Here is a 20,164-nt window from a genome sequence, read left to right on the forward strand (position 1 = left end):
TGCATAGCTTTATCTGCCCAGAACCATGGCTCCCACAGGGAAATACTCCTCATTCTATGGCCCTCTGGCTACAGCAGCAGAGTCAAATTAAAATATAACCCAAGGGGTACCCAATCCAACTTGGACAAATCATAGCACCCTCCCTCTGGCTATAACTTTCTCCACCTTGAATAGCATTCAAATGCCTTGTGGGTCCTCCCATGTGTATTTTTAGTCCCTGTCTTTCTCTCTGTCTCTAATTCATCCTCTGTCTTCCTCCTATTTGCTTAATAGGCTCTAGCCATCCTGGCTGTCTCATATTTTCAGCTCATTACTCTTGTACCTTTTGTCCTTTCTGTCTACAACGGGCTTCCTTGTTTTCAGTGGCTGGTTTCTTGTCATTTGGGTCTGTAGCCATATGTCATCTCAGAGAAATACTCTCTTATATCTCTATCTAATGCTGATGTCACCTCTCCACCTCAACATTTTTAATCACCATTTTAATTTAGTACCATTTAAAATTAGCGTACGTACTTATCTTGTCTGTCATATATTTACATATATTTAACTTATTTATTGCCTGCCTCTCCCCCTAGACTATGAGATCTTGTCTGTCTGGTTCACTGTTGTATTTCTAGGACCCACAATGTCACATACATAGAACTTTCTCAAAATAGTATTGATTTAACTGAATGGATTAATGATTGTTATAGAATGGGCAATGACCTGAAACTGGCCAAAGTCTTCCATAACCACATTTGTTAGTTTTACAATCAAAAGTGAGCCAAGTTTATGCTGTGTGTATTTTCTGTAGTGGCTCCCATGGTGATTTCTGGTTTTATTCCATTCTTGGTCAGATACGTGATATGATTTTCTTGAAAAAAAAAAAATAAGGCTTGTGTTATGACCCAATATACGGTCCATTCTGGAAAACGTTTCTTGTGCTTATGTGAATAGTATGTATTTGGCAACTGTTGAAAGAAATATTCTATAAATGTCAGTCAGGTCCATTTGGCCTATGGTAGAGTTAAATTCTGAAATCCTGATAGTTCCTCCTTTTCTTAAATTTTTGCTAGAGAGCACACGTGCTCACTGAAAGGGGGGAAGGGAGGGAGAGAGAGAGAGAATGCCCTCCTCCCTGATACGGTCTTACTGCAATTTGCTTTCCTCTAGCTCTCTCTCATTTTGGGATTTGGGCACACATGCACATGTGTCAAGGGTGTTTCTCAAGCCACCTGATCCAGGAGTTGAATCATGCAGATATCTATTAATATGTGGAAACTAGCCCACAAGCTGGCCCAAATTTTGATGATTCTTTACTGATTTTCTGTCTAGATGATCTGTCCATTGCTGAGGATATGGTGTTCAAATATCCAATTATAATTATTTTATTTTTATTTTTAAATGTTTTTGCCAGAAGGCGTGTGTGCTAACTGGAGAAAGAAAAACGTAAAGTGAGAAAGCTTCTCTCATGGGGCATGGTTATGTCACAATCCCTTCTCCTCCATTTTCCCCTTTTTCAGGATTTTGGGCATGCACACATGTTGGCAGGGTGTTTTTCAAGTTGCCAGGTCAGGGAGTCAAACCTTGCATGTTGGCCATGCACATTTAAATGCCTTAACCACTAGAACTTGGGCTATCTTCCCAATTATCATTGTATTGAAGTCTCTCTCTCTCACTTTAGGTCAAGTAATATTTTTAGATGTATTTCGGTGCTTTGGTATTGACTGTGTTTGTGTTTGCATATATATATATTTTTTGTCATAGGGCACATGCATTCCCCAGAGAGAGAGAGAGAGAGAGAGAGAGAGAGAAAGGGAAAGTAAGAAATCACCTTCTGAGGGGGAATTCCTTCTCCATTCTCCTTTCGGGATTTTAGACACACATGCACATGCACCTGGTACCTGGGCTGGGACGCAAACCATGGTTGGCCATGTGTGAACCTAGCACCTTACCCAATATGGCACCTGCTGGCCTTTTCATAAATTTTTTGAATACTCTGGCTAAATTGACTGTTGAAGCACTATGTAATAATCTTGTTTCTTTTTACAAATTTTTACTTGATGACTACTTTATCTGACGTCAGTATAGAAATTTCTGTTTCCATTTACATGAAACATCTTTTCCCATCCCTTTACTCTCAGTTTGTATATGTCTTTACAAATGAGATAAGTTTCTCATAGGCACATATAGTGTGGTCTTATTTTTTAATTTTTTTTTCCATTCAGCCAGTATATATTACTTGAGTGGAAATTTAATCGGTTTATATTAGAAGTTATTATTGACAAGTGTGGACTTCTCTCATTGTGTTGATTATTTTCTGTTTTTGTGTTTCCTTTGTCCCTTCCTTTCTTATTGTTTATCTTTGTTGTTTGGTAATTTTCTATAGTTATAAGGTTTGATTCCTTTCTCAGTCTTATTTGTGTGACTGTTCCACCAGTGTGTTTTATACTTTCACATTTTTTTCATGATGTTATTAAGCTTTCTTTCATTTTTCAGTTATTGGACTCCCTTAAGTTTTCTTGAAGTGTTGGTTTTGTAGTGATAAATTTTCTATTTTTGCCTTTATGGGAAAGACTTTGTTTTCCTTCAATTCTGAAAGATAACTTTACTAGGTATATTATTCTTGGCTGAAATATTTTTTTCTCTACTGCATCTTAAAGATATCATTCCAATCTTTCCTGAAAGATATCTGCTGAGAAATCTGTTAATTTAATGGACAATACTTTATATGTAACTTACTTGCTTTCTCTTGTCCTATTTAGGATTCTTTGTTTCTGGTTTTTGAAATTTGGATAATAGTGTGTCTCAGAGAGGATCTTTTTGGGTTTAATCTATTTAACAATCTTCCTATTTCCTGAAACTAGATGTCCATATTTCGCCTAAGACTTAGAGAGTATTGGGTTATTATTTATATTTTTAGGGGGTTTTCTCTTAGAATACATATGCTTGCCAGAGAGAGAGAGAAACAGAGAAACGGAGACAATGAAAGAGAAAGTGAGAAATCACCCCCCAGGAGGGATGGCCACACTGCAATCCCTTCTCCTTCATTCTCCTCCCAGGATCTTGGGCATGCATGCACGTGAACCCAGCATAAGTTTCAAGCCACCACGTCTGACTCAAATCAGGGTTGGCCATGTGGAAGTCCAGTGTTGTAACTGCTAGACCATCTGCTGACTCTGGGCTATTATTCCTGAAATAGTTTTTCAATGCCTTTTCCCATCTCTTCTTCTGGAACTTCCATGAAGCAAGTACTTGTTTTCTTTATGGTGTCCTATAGGCCTATGGGCTTTTTTTAATTATTCTTTTTAAAAAATATCTGATTATTTCAAAAGCTTTTTTTTTCAAGTTCAGAAATACTTTTTCTGCTTGATCTAGCCTACTTTTGATGCTTTCACCTTGTTTCATTGATCAAAATCTTCATCTCCAGGATTGTTTGGTTCTGTTTTATACCTACCCCTTTGCTGAATTTTTAATTCATATCATGAATAGTTTTTCTTATTTTATTGAATTGTTCATCTGAATTCTGTTACTTTCCTTTAAATATGCTTAAGATTATGATTTTAAATATTTTTCAGGCATTTCTGGTATTTTGTTTTTAATTGGCTCTGGAGAATTATGTTCCTTTGGAGAGTCATATTTCCTTGTACTTTTTAGTATTTGTGTGTGTGTGTGTGTGTTTGAATTTATATCTGGTTATCTGGTGGAACAGTCACCTCTTTTGTTTAATAGAGTGTTTTTTGTAGGGAAGGACTCTTTCCTGTAGATGTGTCCAATAGTATTAACTGCATTTGTGCTCTGACTTTGGTTCTGATTGGGGTCCATAATGGTATTTAACAGTGTTTGTGAGTGTCTTCGTGGACAAGACTTGAGTGTTCATAGATCCAACCAGGTGGCTTTGTTGGTTGTGGTACGTGCTAGGTGTGGTGAGCATATTTCTCTGATCCTGGAGGGAGGTACCAAGTGCACAGGAACCCCTTTAGCCAAGAAGGTGGTGTCTCTTAGATTGTGGCTACAGTAGATGCCAGGTATGGGCATATTGGTGATCTCTCATTCTGGGAGTGTATATTCAAGGCACAGAGGACTTATCAGTTGAGCAGACAAGGTTGAAGCTGGTGGTAGTAGCAGTACTTATGCTGGTGTCCTCAAGCCTTGTATGTAGTGCTCACAGCATGTAACTATCACACTGATCCTGGAGCCAGTGTCCCAAGCAGTGACAGTAGGAGCACTTGGACCAGCCAGTGTCTTCAGAACATGAGTGGGACACATTCGGTATGCAGGGACTCAGAGCGGAGGGTCACCTGTGGCAATGGTGGCAGCAGACACATGGGGAGGTAGCCACTGTTCTCAACTCTAAGTCGGGTGAAAGAGACCTCTTTGATTAGGTTTCTGGGTGGTGTTCTTAGGCTCAGAAATGCATGAGATGGGTATAGATACTGTGTTAGGTAAGGGCACAAGACTGTGGGACCCTACAAAAGTAATGGTACCTAAGTTGGCAACTCTGGGCCCTCAGCAGGGAATGTGGGGAATGGGGACATTTTTTTTTGAGAAGTTTTTGCTACAGGGCGCTTGCGCTCTCCAGAAAGGCAGAGAGAGACAGAGAGATAGAAAGCGAGAAACCACCCCCCAGGGGGATGGCCACGCCGCAATCCCTTCTCCTCCATTCTCCTCTCGGGATCCTGGGCATGCACGCACACGCGCCCAGCGTGAGTCTAAGCCACCGGATCTGGGACTCGAACCACGGTCAACTACATGGGAGTTCAGAGACATAGCTATTACACTAACTGCTGGTCCCAGGAATGGGGACATTTTTTAAAAAGTTTATTTTTCCATGAAAGATAGAGAAGCATCACAACAATGTCTTCCTGTTCCAATCCACCTATACTCTTAGCCAAATCATGGGCATCCTCCTGCTCATCATACTCAGGAAGGTCCTGGGATAAAAACACAGGCACTAGCTCATGTGGGACCAGCTGAACCACTGCTATGCAATCACCTAGCCCCATAGGGAGCCGATTTTCAATCCTGTCAAATTTTACTTTCCTTATCTCAAAGAAATGGGAGAAAAGCAAAAAGAGAACCTAGCTGACCAAGGTGTTGGAAAAATTAAACGTGGTTATACATAATATTTGCAGGTATGTTGTCTGATATGCAGTAAGTGCCTACATAAGGAATTTTAAGGTTGGCCAAAGGACCAAACTACTTTTAATTGGTATTTCAAACATACATTATTGGTGTATATTACTTTCTATGTCACATCCTGCATTTTTGTTTATTTTGGAATATGGGGTGGGGGGTGCTTTTTAGTCCTTGCAGAAAACTAGAGATTTTTGCTTGCGCTCTCCAGAAAGGCAGAGAGAGACAGAGAGATAGAAAGCGAGAAACCACCCCCCAGGGGGATGGCCACGCCGCAATCCCTTCTCCTCCATTCTCCTCTCGGGATCCTGGGCATGCACGCACACGCGCCCAGCGTGAGTCTAAGCCACCGGATCTGGGACTCGAACCACGGTCAACTACATGGGAGTTCAGAGACATAGCTATTACACTAACTGCTGGTCCCAGGAATGGGGACATTTTTTAAAAAGTTTATTTTTCCATGAAAGATAGAGAAGCATCACAACAATGTCTTCCTGTTCCAATCCACCTATACTCTTAGCCAAATCATGGGCATCCTCCTGCTCATCATACTCAGGAAGGTCCTGGGATAAAAACACAGGCACTAGCTCATGTGGGACCAGCTGAACCACTGCTATGCAATCACCTAGCCCCATAGGGAGCCGATTTTCAATCCTGTCAAATTTTACTTTCCTTATCTCAAAGAAATGGGAGAAAAGCAAAAAGAGAACCTAGCTGACCAAGGTGTTGGAAAAATTAAACGTGGTTATACATAATATTTGCAGGTATGTTGTCTGATATGCAGTAAGTGCCTACATAAGGAATTTTAAGGTTGGCCAAAGGACCAAACTACTTTTAATTGGTATTTCAAACATACATTATTGGTGTATATTACTTTCTATGTCACATCCTGCATTTTTGTTTATTTTGGAATATGGGGTGGGGGGTGCTTTTTAGTCCTTGCAGAAAACTAGAGATTTTTCCTTTAAAAAACTAATTCTGTGATTTACTTGTTGAGTTTACAATTTCTATAATTCAATTAAATTTCTGTCCCCAAGTTTTGTCTTTGCTTTATTGTAGTCTGATTTAAGATTTGAAAGACTTGATTCATTTCTATTTCTCTTTAAAACAATAAACGCCAAATCCTATGAGCTTGTCACTGAGAATAGCTTTGACAATGCATCAATATTAAAATGTGATTGGGGGATGGGGCATGATGATAGCTAAGGGATACAAAGTTTATTTTGGAAGTAAGGGTCCTAAAATTGACTGTGGTTATTTATTTACAAATCTGTGAATATACTGAAGGTCACTGATTTATAGACTTTTAATGATGAATTGTGTGTTATATAAATTATATGACAATAAAGCTGTTAGAAAATACTGAAAAAGAGAGAAAATGTTTTTAGTAGGTTCATAAATAACCTACGATTATAATTTTAGTTTTCCATTTGTCCCAACAGTTAGTAAGGCAAATGTTTTGCTTATTTAATGTTGCTTTTGTCTTATTGTATGTTTTTAATATCTTGGGGAGTAGTATTATGAAAAGAATTTATTTATTCTTAGCACTATTAAATTGTGACCATATGTGATTTGTGCAATTGTTATTTTTATTTATTTATTTATTTTTATGGCTATTGCTCTTGACTAATACTGGTCTATTTTGGTTTTTAAAAAAAGTTTGAAAAAATATGTAGTATCTTTTGTAAGACATAAATCTCTATAAAAGGTGATTATTAACTTTTTTCTTTTATCTCATTGATTTTAGATATTTAATTTATGTGATTATTTTCTGGCAATTTGGTGGTTATATATCAGGTTTATATTTCACATTTATTTTATATTTCCCATTAAAATGTCTATACACATTCTTTGTATTTTACATTTATGTCATGATCAAAACCAATAATGAAGCAACTTAGCTGACCTCTCCTACTTAAGATGAAACTCTTGGTAAGTATTTTATTTTGTGTTCTTTTTGCTACTCTTCTCATGTCCCTATTCCTTTTATAGTTTTCGATATAATCTATACTAATTGCTGTTAATTTAAAAATATTTTTAAACATTTAAGTAATTCATTTTGTCAGTGATTTTCATCTTTGCATTTAGTTTTCTATACATATTACTAATAAGTATATAAGCGTACCTTTTTGATTGTACACAACTGTGTTCCTGTCCCCACACAGTGTCTTGCACACTATATGGTCTCAGGAATTCTGGTTAGGGAACCATTGTAGAGAAATCAGAGAAATGAAATGAAAACCTGACTCAAGTGAAATGTCCATAATAAATATTGCTTCCGTAAGCACATGATACCACTAACCATATTACCACCAAGGTGATGGTAAATACACAGAATGGATTTCTCTATGATCGGCTCATTTTAGCATGGTCAAAAACAAGCAAATACATACAAAGGGGAATGAAAATGTGATTTCTCATATGTCAGTACTCTTGAGATGAGATGCATATTGCATTGCTATTAGCTGTTTCTATGTCTTATGTTTATTTGTATCTTCTATGAGCAAGAGAGAGAGAGAGAGAAGCCCTGACAGGGTCCTGACATCACAAATCATCCCCCCATTTTTTTTTTTTTTGGGAGAGATTTTCACTGTAGGGCACGTGCGCTCGCCAGACAGACAGAGAGAGACATAGAGACAGAAAGCGAGAAATCACCCCCCAGGGGGGATGGTCACGCCACAATCCCTTCTCCTCCATTCTCCTCTCGGGATCTTGGGCATGCACGCACACGCGCCCGGCGTGAGTTTTAAGCCCCCGGGTCCAGGACACGAACCGCGGTCGACTACGTGGGAGTCCAGCGACATAGCCATTACGCTAACTGCTGGTTCCCATCATCCCCAAATTTTGGCCAACACCAACCAGATCAGGGGCTCGTGTGGGCCAGTGTACTCAGGGAAGTTTCCAAACTTCAACTGGGAACTTTCCATGTGAACTGCCTCACAGAGCACCATATTTTACTGCTGGGCCACCATCTGGCCCATTATTAACTCTCTTAATGGATTTACCTGTAAATAACTATAAACATTGGTCTCAAAATCAGCACACATTACTATTATTTGAGATTTTTAAAAGATCCTAGTGATTTAGCTACTCATCAGACTAATTACATTCAGATCTCTCTGGTTGACACCCAGGCATCAGTAATTTTTAAATCTCCTCACATGACTGCAGAGTGCAGCCAAAAATAAGAGCAAAGTAGAATTAATGGAATCTAAAGCATCTGTCTACTTACATGTGTGGCTGTAATTTGATATAAGGAAAGCTGCTGGATATTTAAAAGATATCCTGAGAAATAGGATTGATTGGTACAAAGGCATTTGTATTCTATCAATAATTGTTTTGTAATTTCTATAGGGCGTGTGCACTCGCCAGACAGACAGAGAGAGACAGAGAGACAGAAAGTGAGAAATCACCCCCCAGGGGGGATGGCCACACCGCAATCCCTTCTCCGCCATTCTCCTCTTGGGATCTTGGGCATGCATGAACATGCGCCCAGCATGAGTTTAAGCCACGGGTCTAGGACTCAAACCACGGTCGACTACATGGGAGTCCAGCAACATAGCCATTACGCTAACTGCTGGTCCCATTGTTTTGTAATTTCTAATATGCAAATAAATGTAGTATCCTCCTCTGTTTTGGGGTGAGGCTAGAGATAAGAGTTGGTTTGGTAGATCAGTTAAAACCAATATGGAAAAAACAGACCGTAAACCAATTTTTGAAAATGAAATTCAATATAAACTTCTTCCTACAAGAAAATTTGAAGTTTTATCCTTATGTTGGGCTTCTATAAGTTTTTTTTTTTTTTTTTTTTTTTTTTTTTTTTTTTTTTTTTTTTAGTATTTAGGCAATGCTTACCACATAGAGCTTCCTGGTTTTATGGAGCTTCAGAGATTTGAGTTTAGAATGTGAAGCCATATCTATTCTTTAAAGATTATTTCTCTCTTGAGAGAAAAAGATGCACTATTGACAGGCCATCATGTTATAATCCTTTCCTAGCCTTTCGGTCATCAAAATCATGGGCTCACCCACAGGCATGCCTGTGTGTTCAGGTTCATTGGGATCCTAACCCAGAGCTTTCCAAATGATCCAAGTATTATGCAGTGGTGTTCTACCAGCTACACCACAGTAGCTGGGCTGAGATTATTTACTTTTGAAGACTACCTGAATAGAGTCAAGGAGTTATTCCCACTTAAAATGCCCTTTGAAGATTAATTGTTAAGGTAATAATTGAAGTGCTAGATTTAGATTTTAAAATGTAAAAACTAAAACAAAAATTCATATATGAATTTCTATTATTTGAATATGTCCCTCAAAAATTCATGAAGTAGGCCAGCAGATGGCATGGAGGTTAAGGTACTGAATCCTACATGCCTAGCTGTGTGGTTTGGATTCCAGAACCCGTGGATTCAAAATCATACAGGGCATGTGTGTGTGCATGCCCAAAAGTCTTGAGAGGAAACTGGAGGAGAAGGAACTGTGGCATGGCCATTCTCACGGGAGGGTGATTTCTCACCTTTCTTTCTTCCCCCAATTCCCTCTCTTTCTCTGATGAGTGCAAGTATCCTATAATAAAAACAAAAAGAAAATTCATGAAGATTATGACAGGACTAAAAGGATGAAAATACAACTATGGGACTAAGAGGTAGAGCTGTGTTGGGGTGGTTAGGATTAAGGCCACAAGGATTGGGTCCCGTTATTGAATCCTGTTGCATTTAAGAAGAGTGAGTGAGGCATACACACATTTGCTCTTGTTGTGTATTGCCCTGTGATCCCTTGAGCTTCCTCAGGCCTCTGCAGAAAGTCCTTACTAATAAAAAGTTCTTCACTAAATGCAGTCCCCTGATTTTGGGTCACCAAAGCCATGAATTAAATAAATCAATATTATTTCTCGAATTTTTTTCTTTTTTGAGTTTTTTGCTATAGGGCATGTGTGCTTGCCAGAAAGACAGAGAGAGACAGAGAGACAGAAAGTGAGAAATCACTCCCCAGGGGCGATGACCACACCTCAAACCCTTCTCCTCTCAGGATCTTGGGCACACACACACACATGTGCCTGGCGTGAGTTTAAGTCACCTGGTCTGGGACTCAAATTGCGGTAGACTACATGGGGGTCCAGCGACATACCTATTATACTAACTGCTGGTCCCTCCCCACTTTTTTAAAAAATAAGTTTTCTCATTTATTTCTTCAAGAGTGAGAGAGACAAAGACAGAGAGACAGAGAGAGATAGCACCACCAAAATGGTCCTGAGGCCATAGTGCATCCCCAACCATAGCCAGCCTTGGATCATAGGAATGTGTGTGCCTGCCAAACTTGGGGAGGTTTCTGGATGAGAAGCCAACACTTTCCCATGTAGGTCAGTCTTGCAGAGCATAACATTTTGCCACTGCACCATCATCCAGAATGAAACCTCTATTTTTTTTTTTTTTTATAAATACCCAGAATCATATAAGCAACAGAGGATGGGCTAAAACACAAACTTGTAGTGATATTTTAGTACATGAATTTTCCTAAAAACAGTATTAGGTGATAAATTAGCAGAACCATCTAAGCTATGATTAAAATTGCTCTACAGGAAGGGAGCCAATTAGCTGCTTTATACATGATAACAAACAATCTTGATTCCACTGCTACATTTTATGATCTTAAAATTTGCTGGACAGAATCAATCAAGTAAGTAAACATACTCAGATCTCTTAGGAAGAAATAATGTCTACAGATAAAAGAAAGCAAAATTAGCTTTGTAGAGCTGAGTTCCTTATTTATTTTTGGCTTCTTCTTTGCTAGATAAATTATGAAACTGGTAATATTTATTCTCTTCATTGTGCTATTGTTTGTAAGTGTCATTATAAATACATGCCCAATGCACTTGTCAGGTAGACAGCCCTAATTATATTTTAAGGTTATATATCCTTGTAAATAATCTAGTTTATTGGGGCTGGCAGATGGTGTGGTGGTTAAAGGTGCTCGACTCACACATGGCCGACCATGGTTCAAGTCCCAGACCTGGTGGCTTACTTTCTCACTTTCTCTCTCTCTCTCTCTCTGGTTAAATTGGAAAATGATAACAATAGTAAATAAAGTTAAAATAAAATAATTCCTTATTTAAAAAATCTAGTTTATCAAAGATACATGGCTCAATTGAAAATGTCAAGCACAATAGGATCCTTAAACCTTTATGCTACTGAAAAATAATCAACAAAATAATGTGAATTAAGTGTGTGTGTGTGTGTGTGTGTGTGTGTGTTTTCTTTTCCTGTGATTTTTCAAATAGCATAGTGGTTCTCAAATAATGAACCTGGCCCAACAGTTTCAACAACACTAGGGGATTTTTAAAATGCAGATCCTTGGGACCACCAGTTAGCATAATGGTTATGTCGCTGGACTCCCACGTAGTCGACCGCGGTTTGAGTCCTGGACCCAGTGGCTAAACTCACTCCGGGTACGTGTGTGTGCGCGCCCAAGATCCTGAGGAAAAAAAAAAAGGAGATCTTCAGGTTCCACCTGCCCCTACTGAATCAGAAACTCTGAGGTTGAACTTAGAAATCTTTGTTTTAATGTACCTGTTCTAAGATTCTGTTTCATTCTAAAGTTTGAGACTAGCTGACAGTAGAAGTGCCCAAAAAAGCATATGTTTTATTAGGTTTGAAAAATATTTTGTATTAAAAGATAATATTTGTTCAGGAAGTTCATTTTTATTTCCAGCAGGATTAATCAAGGTGTGTATCATCCTATTATATTATTCCACGACATGTAAGATCCATGGCTGGTTTGCTGTGTCTTTCAGCATATACTTAAGTGATCATTAATTCCTTACATTTGCTTTCAAAAATTTTTTCAAGCAATGAAGTGTTAGATTTCACATGTGCTTTACTTACCTCATCGAGATAATGTTACTATAATGATCTCACTTATATGTTGCATAATTAGATCTAATATCTCTCTAATGAGGTACACCATGTTATTCGGAACCAGCTGTTCTGTCATGGATAGCAAGGGATACTACACTAAATTTTTCAAGACACTCAATAATAATAAAAGTGATCATTTCATAAAAGTATTTTTACTTCCTGTTTGTAGACTTCCAGTTTTTTTAACTGCTATTAATAACTCAAAAGATGGAGTCACAAGTGTTTGTAGGAAACAGTGCATAAAAACTGCTAGGTTGAAAGATATAATAGTTATCAAGACATACAGTAAACCATGAATATATACTGGTATGCTCTAGAATCCTGAATTTGTACGTTTAAAGAATAAGTCAAATTTGTGATATGATAGTTTAAGAATCTCTTTTATTTTTTTGAGAGGGTTTTGCTATAGAGTGTGTGCACTCACCAGAGAGACAGAGAGAGAGAGAGAGACAGAAAGAGAGAAATCACCCCCCCAGGGGGGGAATGGCCATGCTGCAATCCCTTCTCTTCCATTCTCCTCTTGGAATCTTGGGTATGCATGCACACGTGCCCGGCACGAGTTTGAGCCATGGGTCCGGGACTCAGAGGGAGGTTAAATACATGGGAGTACAGTGACATAGTCATTATGACAGCTGCTGGTCCCAAGAAAGAATCTTTTACATATGAAGAATAAATTTACTAATAAAGAGTTACAAGTTAGCTGTAAAAATGCAGTAATCATTTCTTCAGTAACTGCTTTTCACGTTCAACAAATATGAGATAGAAGTAAGTGGACATATACCTGTGGGCCTGGTTTCATTGGTTATTCCCTCATAAAATTTCTTATGTGCATTTTCAATGCAGACAAACGAATACACAGTAGACATATGTAGATATGGAAAGGAAATGGCATGGAGCTATATCCCCTCGTTTATATTCGATAGTATCCCATCCCCATGCTCATGGAAATGCTCAGTATTTATCCAAACTGTATTTGCTTGTTAATGAAAGCAGAGCATGCCGCATTTTATGAAAGTGTGGTGAATTAATGGATCAGATTACTTCATCTCCTTATAGCCTGAGTCTCTACAGAAGAGGAAATTAAGGGAGACAAACTGAACTGTGATGCTTGGGGACTCCTTGATTCTGCCTGTCACTGTTTTTAAGCCGGCTCAAGGCCTCAGGGGAGTCTGGCTGTTCTAGCTTCCGCAGCCAGCCAGACGGTAACGGCCCACTGCTTTTATTCATTACCCTGAATGTAATGCACTAAATTTAACAAGTAACACACTCAGCGGGAATTTATTGGCCTTTTGCAGCATGATTGCAAGGTAGGATATGGATATGGATTCCAATTACTGCTGACACCCAGATAAGAACAACAAAGCTGGTATATAATTATTAATCAAAGTTGATATTTTAGGGAAATGAAAATAAATAAATAAGTATCACTCTACTATTTGAAACCAATGTTCCCAGGTTTGAAGAACTCTCCCGAGTTATGCAATAGGAACATTCCAATTAAATACAGCAATAATAAAACAGCAACGCATAAAGGCAAAGCGCTCTATAAAGTGACAATTTTCACATAGAAATCGCTACATGGAGCAGGTGTGCAGTGGAGGACAGCTAAGCCGTAAGTCCAGGCACAGACTCATGTGTAGTATGTAACTACATGGTCAGATAACCAACAATCTTTAAACAAGGATTTAATATTTTCATTAGAAAAATAATTTGTGTATTGTTGCTATTCAAAAAGGATATTATGAATAGCTGTATTAAAATGTGGTACGAGTGGCTTTTTAAAAATATGATCTTATGTTTTTATATTTTTAGTACCAGAGTGACATGACCATCAAAGGTAAACATGGCACATGGATGTTTATGATGAACTTCAAAGTTCTAGGGTTTTAATAAAAAGAAAAAAGAAACTGGAGAAGGATCCAGAATTATTTAGTCACTTCAGGCAAGTGTCTATTGTAGTTATTGTTTGTTTTATATATAAAGGCCAGAGGAATACAATATATATGTGAAGGCACAGGATAAAACAAACATTTATTTTACCACATTGTGTATAGATGAAAATGAACGAAAAGGAAAGTCACCCTCTACATGATTCACCCAAATGACCGGTTTACATTATTGAAATAAGCAACATGCCTCACTGGTAAATGCTTGGATCCTCAAATTACACAGAATCATATTCTGGTTTTAATCATTACTAACTCTCTAACCTTGAACCACTAATTTAGTTTCAGCCTGTTTCCTCGAGTGTAAAATAGAGATGATCACAGTAGCTACCTGTGTTGTCCTATTAAAATAAAATAATCTCAGTAAAGTATTTAATATAGTGCTAGGTACAAAAGAAATAATAAATATGAGTAACTTCATGTTATTTTTGTATTACTTTCACCTATTCAGTATTAAAATTTATTAAACCAGAAAAGAAATCATCATAATCTTTTTTTTTTTTTTACACCTGGATATGCTTCACTATAAATTTGAGTTAGAATATTGCAACAGAGAGAAGGGACATTTTATCCCCTATGGATTATGATAGCCTTGCCATGTAACTGAGTTAAAAGTTAAATGACATTTCTGATACTCAGCATTGAAGCATACCTGCCTTCAAGAGCATGTGGGAAAATTAGAGAAAACATTGATGTATGTGGTATATGCCCCTGAACCTTTGTATAAAGTCTGCCACCATCCAGATATAATTATTATTAGGGATCTTTTGTTTGACCCTTGTCTTTGGTCATCAATGCAATTCCTTCAAGTATCATTCCCATTACATAGTGAGTAAAATAAAGGATAAAACATGCTAATTTGTGTTTTTAGGACCATAGAGTTAAAATATTGGAGCAAGAGCCTCACAGTACTGAAGTCCTCCTAAGTCAGTCTTTTCAACCATAGCAACAACCCTCAGTAGGTGAAAAGATAAAGGCAGAAAACTGAGTAAATGCAGATGAGAGAAAGAGAGAGTGTGTGTGTGTGAAAAGGCATATGCTGTGGCTAGTGATGGTACACAGATTGGGGGTTTTAAACAGAGAATGGGTAAGTGAAGATCATTTATGTTGTGCCATGGCTTCCTTTGACAATCCTAATGACATCATAGGGCTTACCATTGATAAGAAAGGTTTTCATTAATTGGAATACTGTGGTGGTATAAAAAAGTGCTTCTGTGATAATGCCATCAACTGATGCTTTGGAAGCTCAGACTTCAAAAGGACCAAAAATCAAATGAAGCAGTTAAGAAGTAACTTGAATTTGGTTGACCTTAGGGAATTCCAACATAACAATGAATTGATTAAACTGAACATTTTAACCAAAGTTAACAGTCAAAGATCATCATAGTATAGATGATATACTATAATATCATCTGATACCATCATATAATACGATATATAGTTGAATTTTTTCATTACACCAGAATACGCTTTATTTCACTATACATAGGGTCTTTATAAAACTGTTTTTCCCACAAAGGCAAGAAGAGTACTTCAGAAAGCACAGGTAGTGTGGTGGTTAAGATGCTGGATCCCACATAGCTGACTCCACTGTTCCAGTCTCAGACCACAGCTTGAAGGTCATGCTGGGTGTTGGTGTGTGTGTAACCAAGTTCCTAGGAGGGGGAGAGGGGATTGCAGCATGAAGATCCCCGCAGGGGGTGATTTCTCACTTCTTCCCACCCTCTCATTCTGTCTCCATCTCTCTCCAGTGTGTGTGCATGAATGGATGTGCCTTATAGCAAGAACTAAAAAAAAAAAAAAAAAAAAGTTAATTCAGAAAGTTGCGGAGGACCAGCTAGATAGCACAAGGGTAGCATCATGCTCAAGTGATGCTGGGTCCCTATGGAAGATCATGGGTTCAGTTCTCCAGTTAATCTGTAAGTGCCAGTCATTCAAGTCCACAATCAGCTGGTTGGGCAGGTTAGAGGGGGGGATCAGCGTGTGGGACCCTCTCTGTAGTGATCGTCTCTTCCTTTCTCTGTCTCTCACTTTCATAAAATTTAACAATCCATGAATGGAAAAAAAGCACTAGTTTATTGTGATGAAAACATTTTTTGAAATCTATGCATATTTTTTTTAATCATATGCATTTTTTCATGAGCTTTTTGAAGATTTACAATTAGAGGCCCAGCCTTCTAAATCAGAGAAACATAAATGACATAAGACTTTTGGAAAATTAAACAAGAAACTGAGTCAATTAATACTATAAGTAAATCATTAGTAAATGTTTACTTATGCTAAAGGAAATTTGTTCAATTATTCATTCATTCTACAGTATTTATTTATTTTATTGTAAATAAAATAAATTTATGTATTATATATAATACATTTATATACTTGACTATAAATAAAATTTAAAATTTACATTTAATCCCTGTTCATCTTTACAGTGTACAAAGTGGTTTCTCCCAGCATGAACAAAATGCATATTAGTCATGTCAAAGACATTACCATATACATTATTATCAGCAGACACCTTTTCATTGTTGTGTCTATTAACTCCATCTACAATGATACTCTCAGTGCCTTCCCTTTGTCAGTTCTGTGTTAGTACTGAGGACACAGCACTGAAACCGACAGACAAGGTCACTGCCCTCATAGGTGCTTACATTCTGTTAGCAGAGAAAATACGAAATAATCATATACTTGCAATTTTAATCAGGGTGTTTACTGTAATGCTGGCCTACCTGGGGATTTAAAACTGTTCTCGAGGAGGTGGTTAGAAAGATCTCATTAATAAGTAACTCCACATGTGCTGACTCACTTAATCCACCAAGCCAATGGGATCAACACTGCTATAATCGCCTCATTCACAGATAAGAAAACTAAAGAATGAGGGCATTAAATACTTAAGCAAATCATATGGTCAGTAAGGGGTAGAACCAAGGTTCAAACCTAGGCCATCTGGTTTTAGATTCCCCTTTTTACCAACGTGCTATAGAAGTGTCTGTGCATTTGTGAGGGAATAATGAAAACACACTCTAAATATAAAGAAAGGCTCATCGGAAAACTCAAGGTAAAGAAAAACTCAGTACATTTTGGTAGATTTCCCATAGAAATCTGAGGAACTACACACATAATTTAAACTTTTGTAGTAGTCACATTTAAGAAAATGAAAATAGAAAGTAACAGGTGAATACACTACTCAGGAAAACAATTTGGCAGTTTCATAAAACTAAACGTGCAATTACTACATGGCATAGCAACTGAACTTTTTTTTTTTTTCCTTTCTTTTGGAGAGGTTTTTGCTATAGGGGGCATGCGCTTGCCAGACAGACAGAGAGAGACAGAGAGACAGAAAGTGAGAAATCACCCCCCGGGGGGATGGCCACGCTGCAATCCCTTCTCCTCCATTCTCCTCTCGGGATCTTGGGCACGCATGCACACGCGCCCGGCGTGAGTTTAAGCCACTGGGTCCAGGACTTGAACCGTGGTCGACTACATGGGAGTCCAGCGACATAGCCATTATGCTAACTGCTGGTCCCACAACTGAACTTTTGAACATTTATTGTAGGTCAATGAAAATTGATGTTTATATGAAAGCCTGCATAGGAATGATTACGGCAGCTTTATTCATAAGAGCAAACACTGGATCCAACCAAGGTGTCTTTCAACTAGTAAGCAGCTAATATCTGGTACATGCATGTCATGAGCTACCCTATAAAAATGGAGAAGAGGCTATTGACCTATACAAAGGTATATCGAAAAGTCTGTGGAAACATGGAATCAAAGTGCAAGTTTATTTTGTTGCAAAAAATTTCTGAAATCCATACATAGTGCTTTTGCAATACACATTTTCCATGATTCATGTTCCATGAACTTTTTAAAGAGACTCTCCTTCTCCATATATATAATGGCTAAGATCAATCTTCAGAGAATTATGCTAAGGAAAAAAGGCATTCTCCAAAAATACACACTGTATAATTATATTACATAACATTCATGAAATGACAAAATATAGAAATGGAGAACAGCCTACTGATTGCAAAAGATTAGGGCTTGTGGGGAGGGACAAGGCAAAGAAAGAGGTAGGAAGGATTTTAAAAGAACAACATAAAGGATCTTTGTGATGAAATGACTGTTCAGTATTTTCATGTGATGGAGGATACATGAACCTAGACACCCTATAAAACTGCACAGGACTTTATGTATACACACACACACACACACACACACACACAGACACACAGGTATAATAAAACTGGGAAAATGTGAGTAAGACTGTATAATGGTTAATTTTGGTGTCCACTTGATTGGATTCAGGAATACCTAGAAAAAGCTCTAACCTGGCTGTGCCTGTGGGCATGTTTCTAAAGAAGAAAAATCTGAGTAGACTGGATGTGGAAGACGCACCTTCTGTGTAAGCAAGCACAATCCAATCAACAAAGGGTCGAGAGAGAATAAATACAGAAAATGAGTGGGTCTCTTTAGAGAGGGAGTAAGATAGACTTCTATTGCCTTGGAAGTCAGAGTCAAGGTTCGGCTGCCTCCACACTGGATTTACACCACAGGTCCCCTGTGTTCTCAGGCTTTAATCTCAGACCATGGGTTACATCATCAGCATTCCTTGGGGTACATCATCAGCAGTCCTGCTGCTCAGACATTGGACTTGGACTAAGCCATGTTACCACAATCTCCACAATCTCAGTATCTCCAACTTGCAGACGGTCTGTTGTGGGACTTTTCAGCTGCTGTAATCACAAGTTGATTCTCTCAATAACTTGATTCATATATCTATACATATCCTACTTGTCTATCTCCTTAGAGAACCCTCACTAATACGGACCTATATCACTGACAATATCCTAGCAGCAATGTTGTGATACATTTGCAAGAAGTTACTATTGGCAAAAACTGAATAAAGGGTATAAAAGATTTCTCTGTGTCGTTCTGACAACTGCGTGTGAATCTAGTATTTAAAAATAAAAATGGTAATTCCAATGAAAGAAACAATTTATTTCATTTTATTTATTAGCCTAATATATCACACCGTTTTCATTTCAGCATATTAAGCAATACAAAATAAATGATTTCTTTCACATTTTCTCACGCTGTCCCTGTGCACTAGACATATTTCATGTGCTCAACAGCCACATATGGCTAGAGGCTACCGTATCAGACTGCATGATTGTAAGGCAAGCAACAACTAGAGGGAGAACTAAGGCTTAGGGGGTAGACATAGTTCAGGTTTCAGAGATACACCTCTAGTGAAATCCACAGTCCTTGCAATGGACCACAGGGTCGCAAGTTATGGCATTCTCCCCTTGCTTTCTCCCTCACTTATTCTTCAGTCATGTTGGACTTGACTGTTCCTGGTAAACACAAAGCATACCCCCACCTTGGGACTCTTGCTCTTGCTATTTTTTTTACATGAAATCTTCACTCCCAGGTATTTCTCTAGCATGCTCCCAACCAAGGAAGCATCTCTGCTCAGATGTCTGTCACAAGGACTTTCTGACCTACTTCTAAAAAATAGCAAATACTGCCCTTCATTAGCCCTTTCTACCACCCATCGTACTACTTTCATGTTCTCAACCGTACTTAGTCCATAGGCCATCCATCTATTTACCCAGTTGTCTGTCTGTCAGTCTCACACAGAGGACAGGGATTGTGTCCGCTTTATACAGGATCTCTTTTCCAGAGCCTAGAAAACTTTTTGACACACAGAAGATGCTCAATGAATATTTCTTGAGTGAATTTTCTGCTGAATAAATGAATTACATTTAAATGAATTAATTTCTCAGAAGATCTCAAATGGGCTGCCTTAAAATAAATCTTTGAATTCAAAAACTGACATGGTGAATTTCAGACACCAAGTAAAATGAGAGATAGAGAGAGAAAGTGAGAAATCACTCACAGGGGGTGGGCAAGCCATAATCCTTTTGCATTCTCCTCTTGGGATTTTGGGACATGCATACACATGTGCCTGGTATGTTTTTCAAGCCACCAGGTCTGGGACTCAAATCAGGCAGTTAGCCATGTGGGATCTAGCTGCCTTAACCTCCATGCCCCTTGCTGATCAACAAGATTTATTTATTTATTTATTTATTTATTCATTCATTCATTCATTCTTTCATTTTATTTTAATTTGACCAGAGAGAGAGAGGGAAAGCAAGAAAGCAAGCCACCAGGCCCAGGACTTGAACCATG

At 38.1% G+C, this 20,164-nt stretch overlaps 1 protein-coding gene across 1 annotated transcript in view; it reads right to left on the reverse strand.

Annotated features, from left to right (window-relative positions):
• Nucleotides 1-19,571, reverse strand: part of LOC102494653 (CUGBP Elav-like family member 4) — a 56,519-nt gene extending 36,948 nt beyond the window's left edge. The window contains 2 exon segments of the mRNA XM_014584573.2: nt 13,122-13,271; nt 19,347-19,571. Of these exon segments, the coding sequence (XP_014440059.1) occupies nt 13,122-13,271; nt 19,347-19,571 (375 nt within the window).
• Between the last annotated feature and the right edge of the window lie 593 nt (nt 19,572-20,164).

Source organism: Tupaia chinensis, unplaced genomic scaffold (genome assembly GCF_000334495.1).
Source record: "Tupaia chinensis unplaced genomic scaffold, TupChi_1.0 Scaffold147185_1, whole genome shotgun sequence".
In the NCBI taxonomy this organism is placed as follows: Eukaryota; Metazoa; Chordata; class Mammalia; order Scandentia; family Tupaiidae; genus Tupaia; species Tupaia belangeri.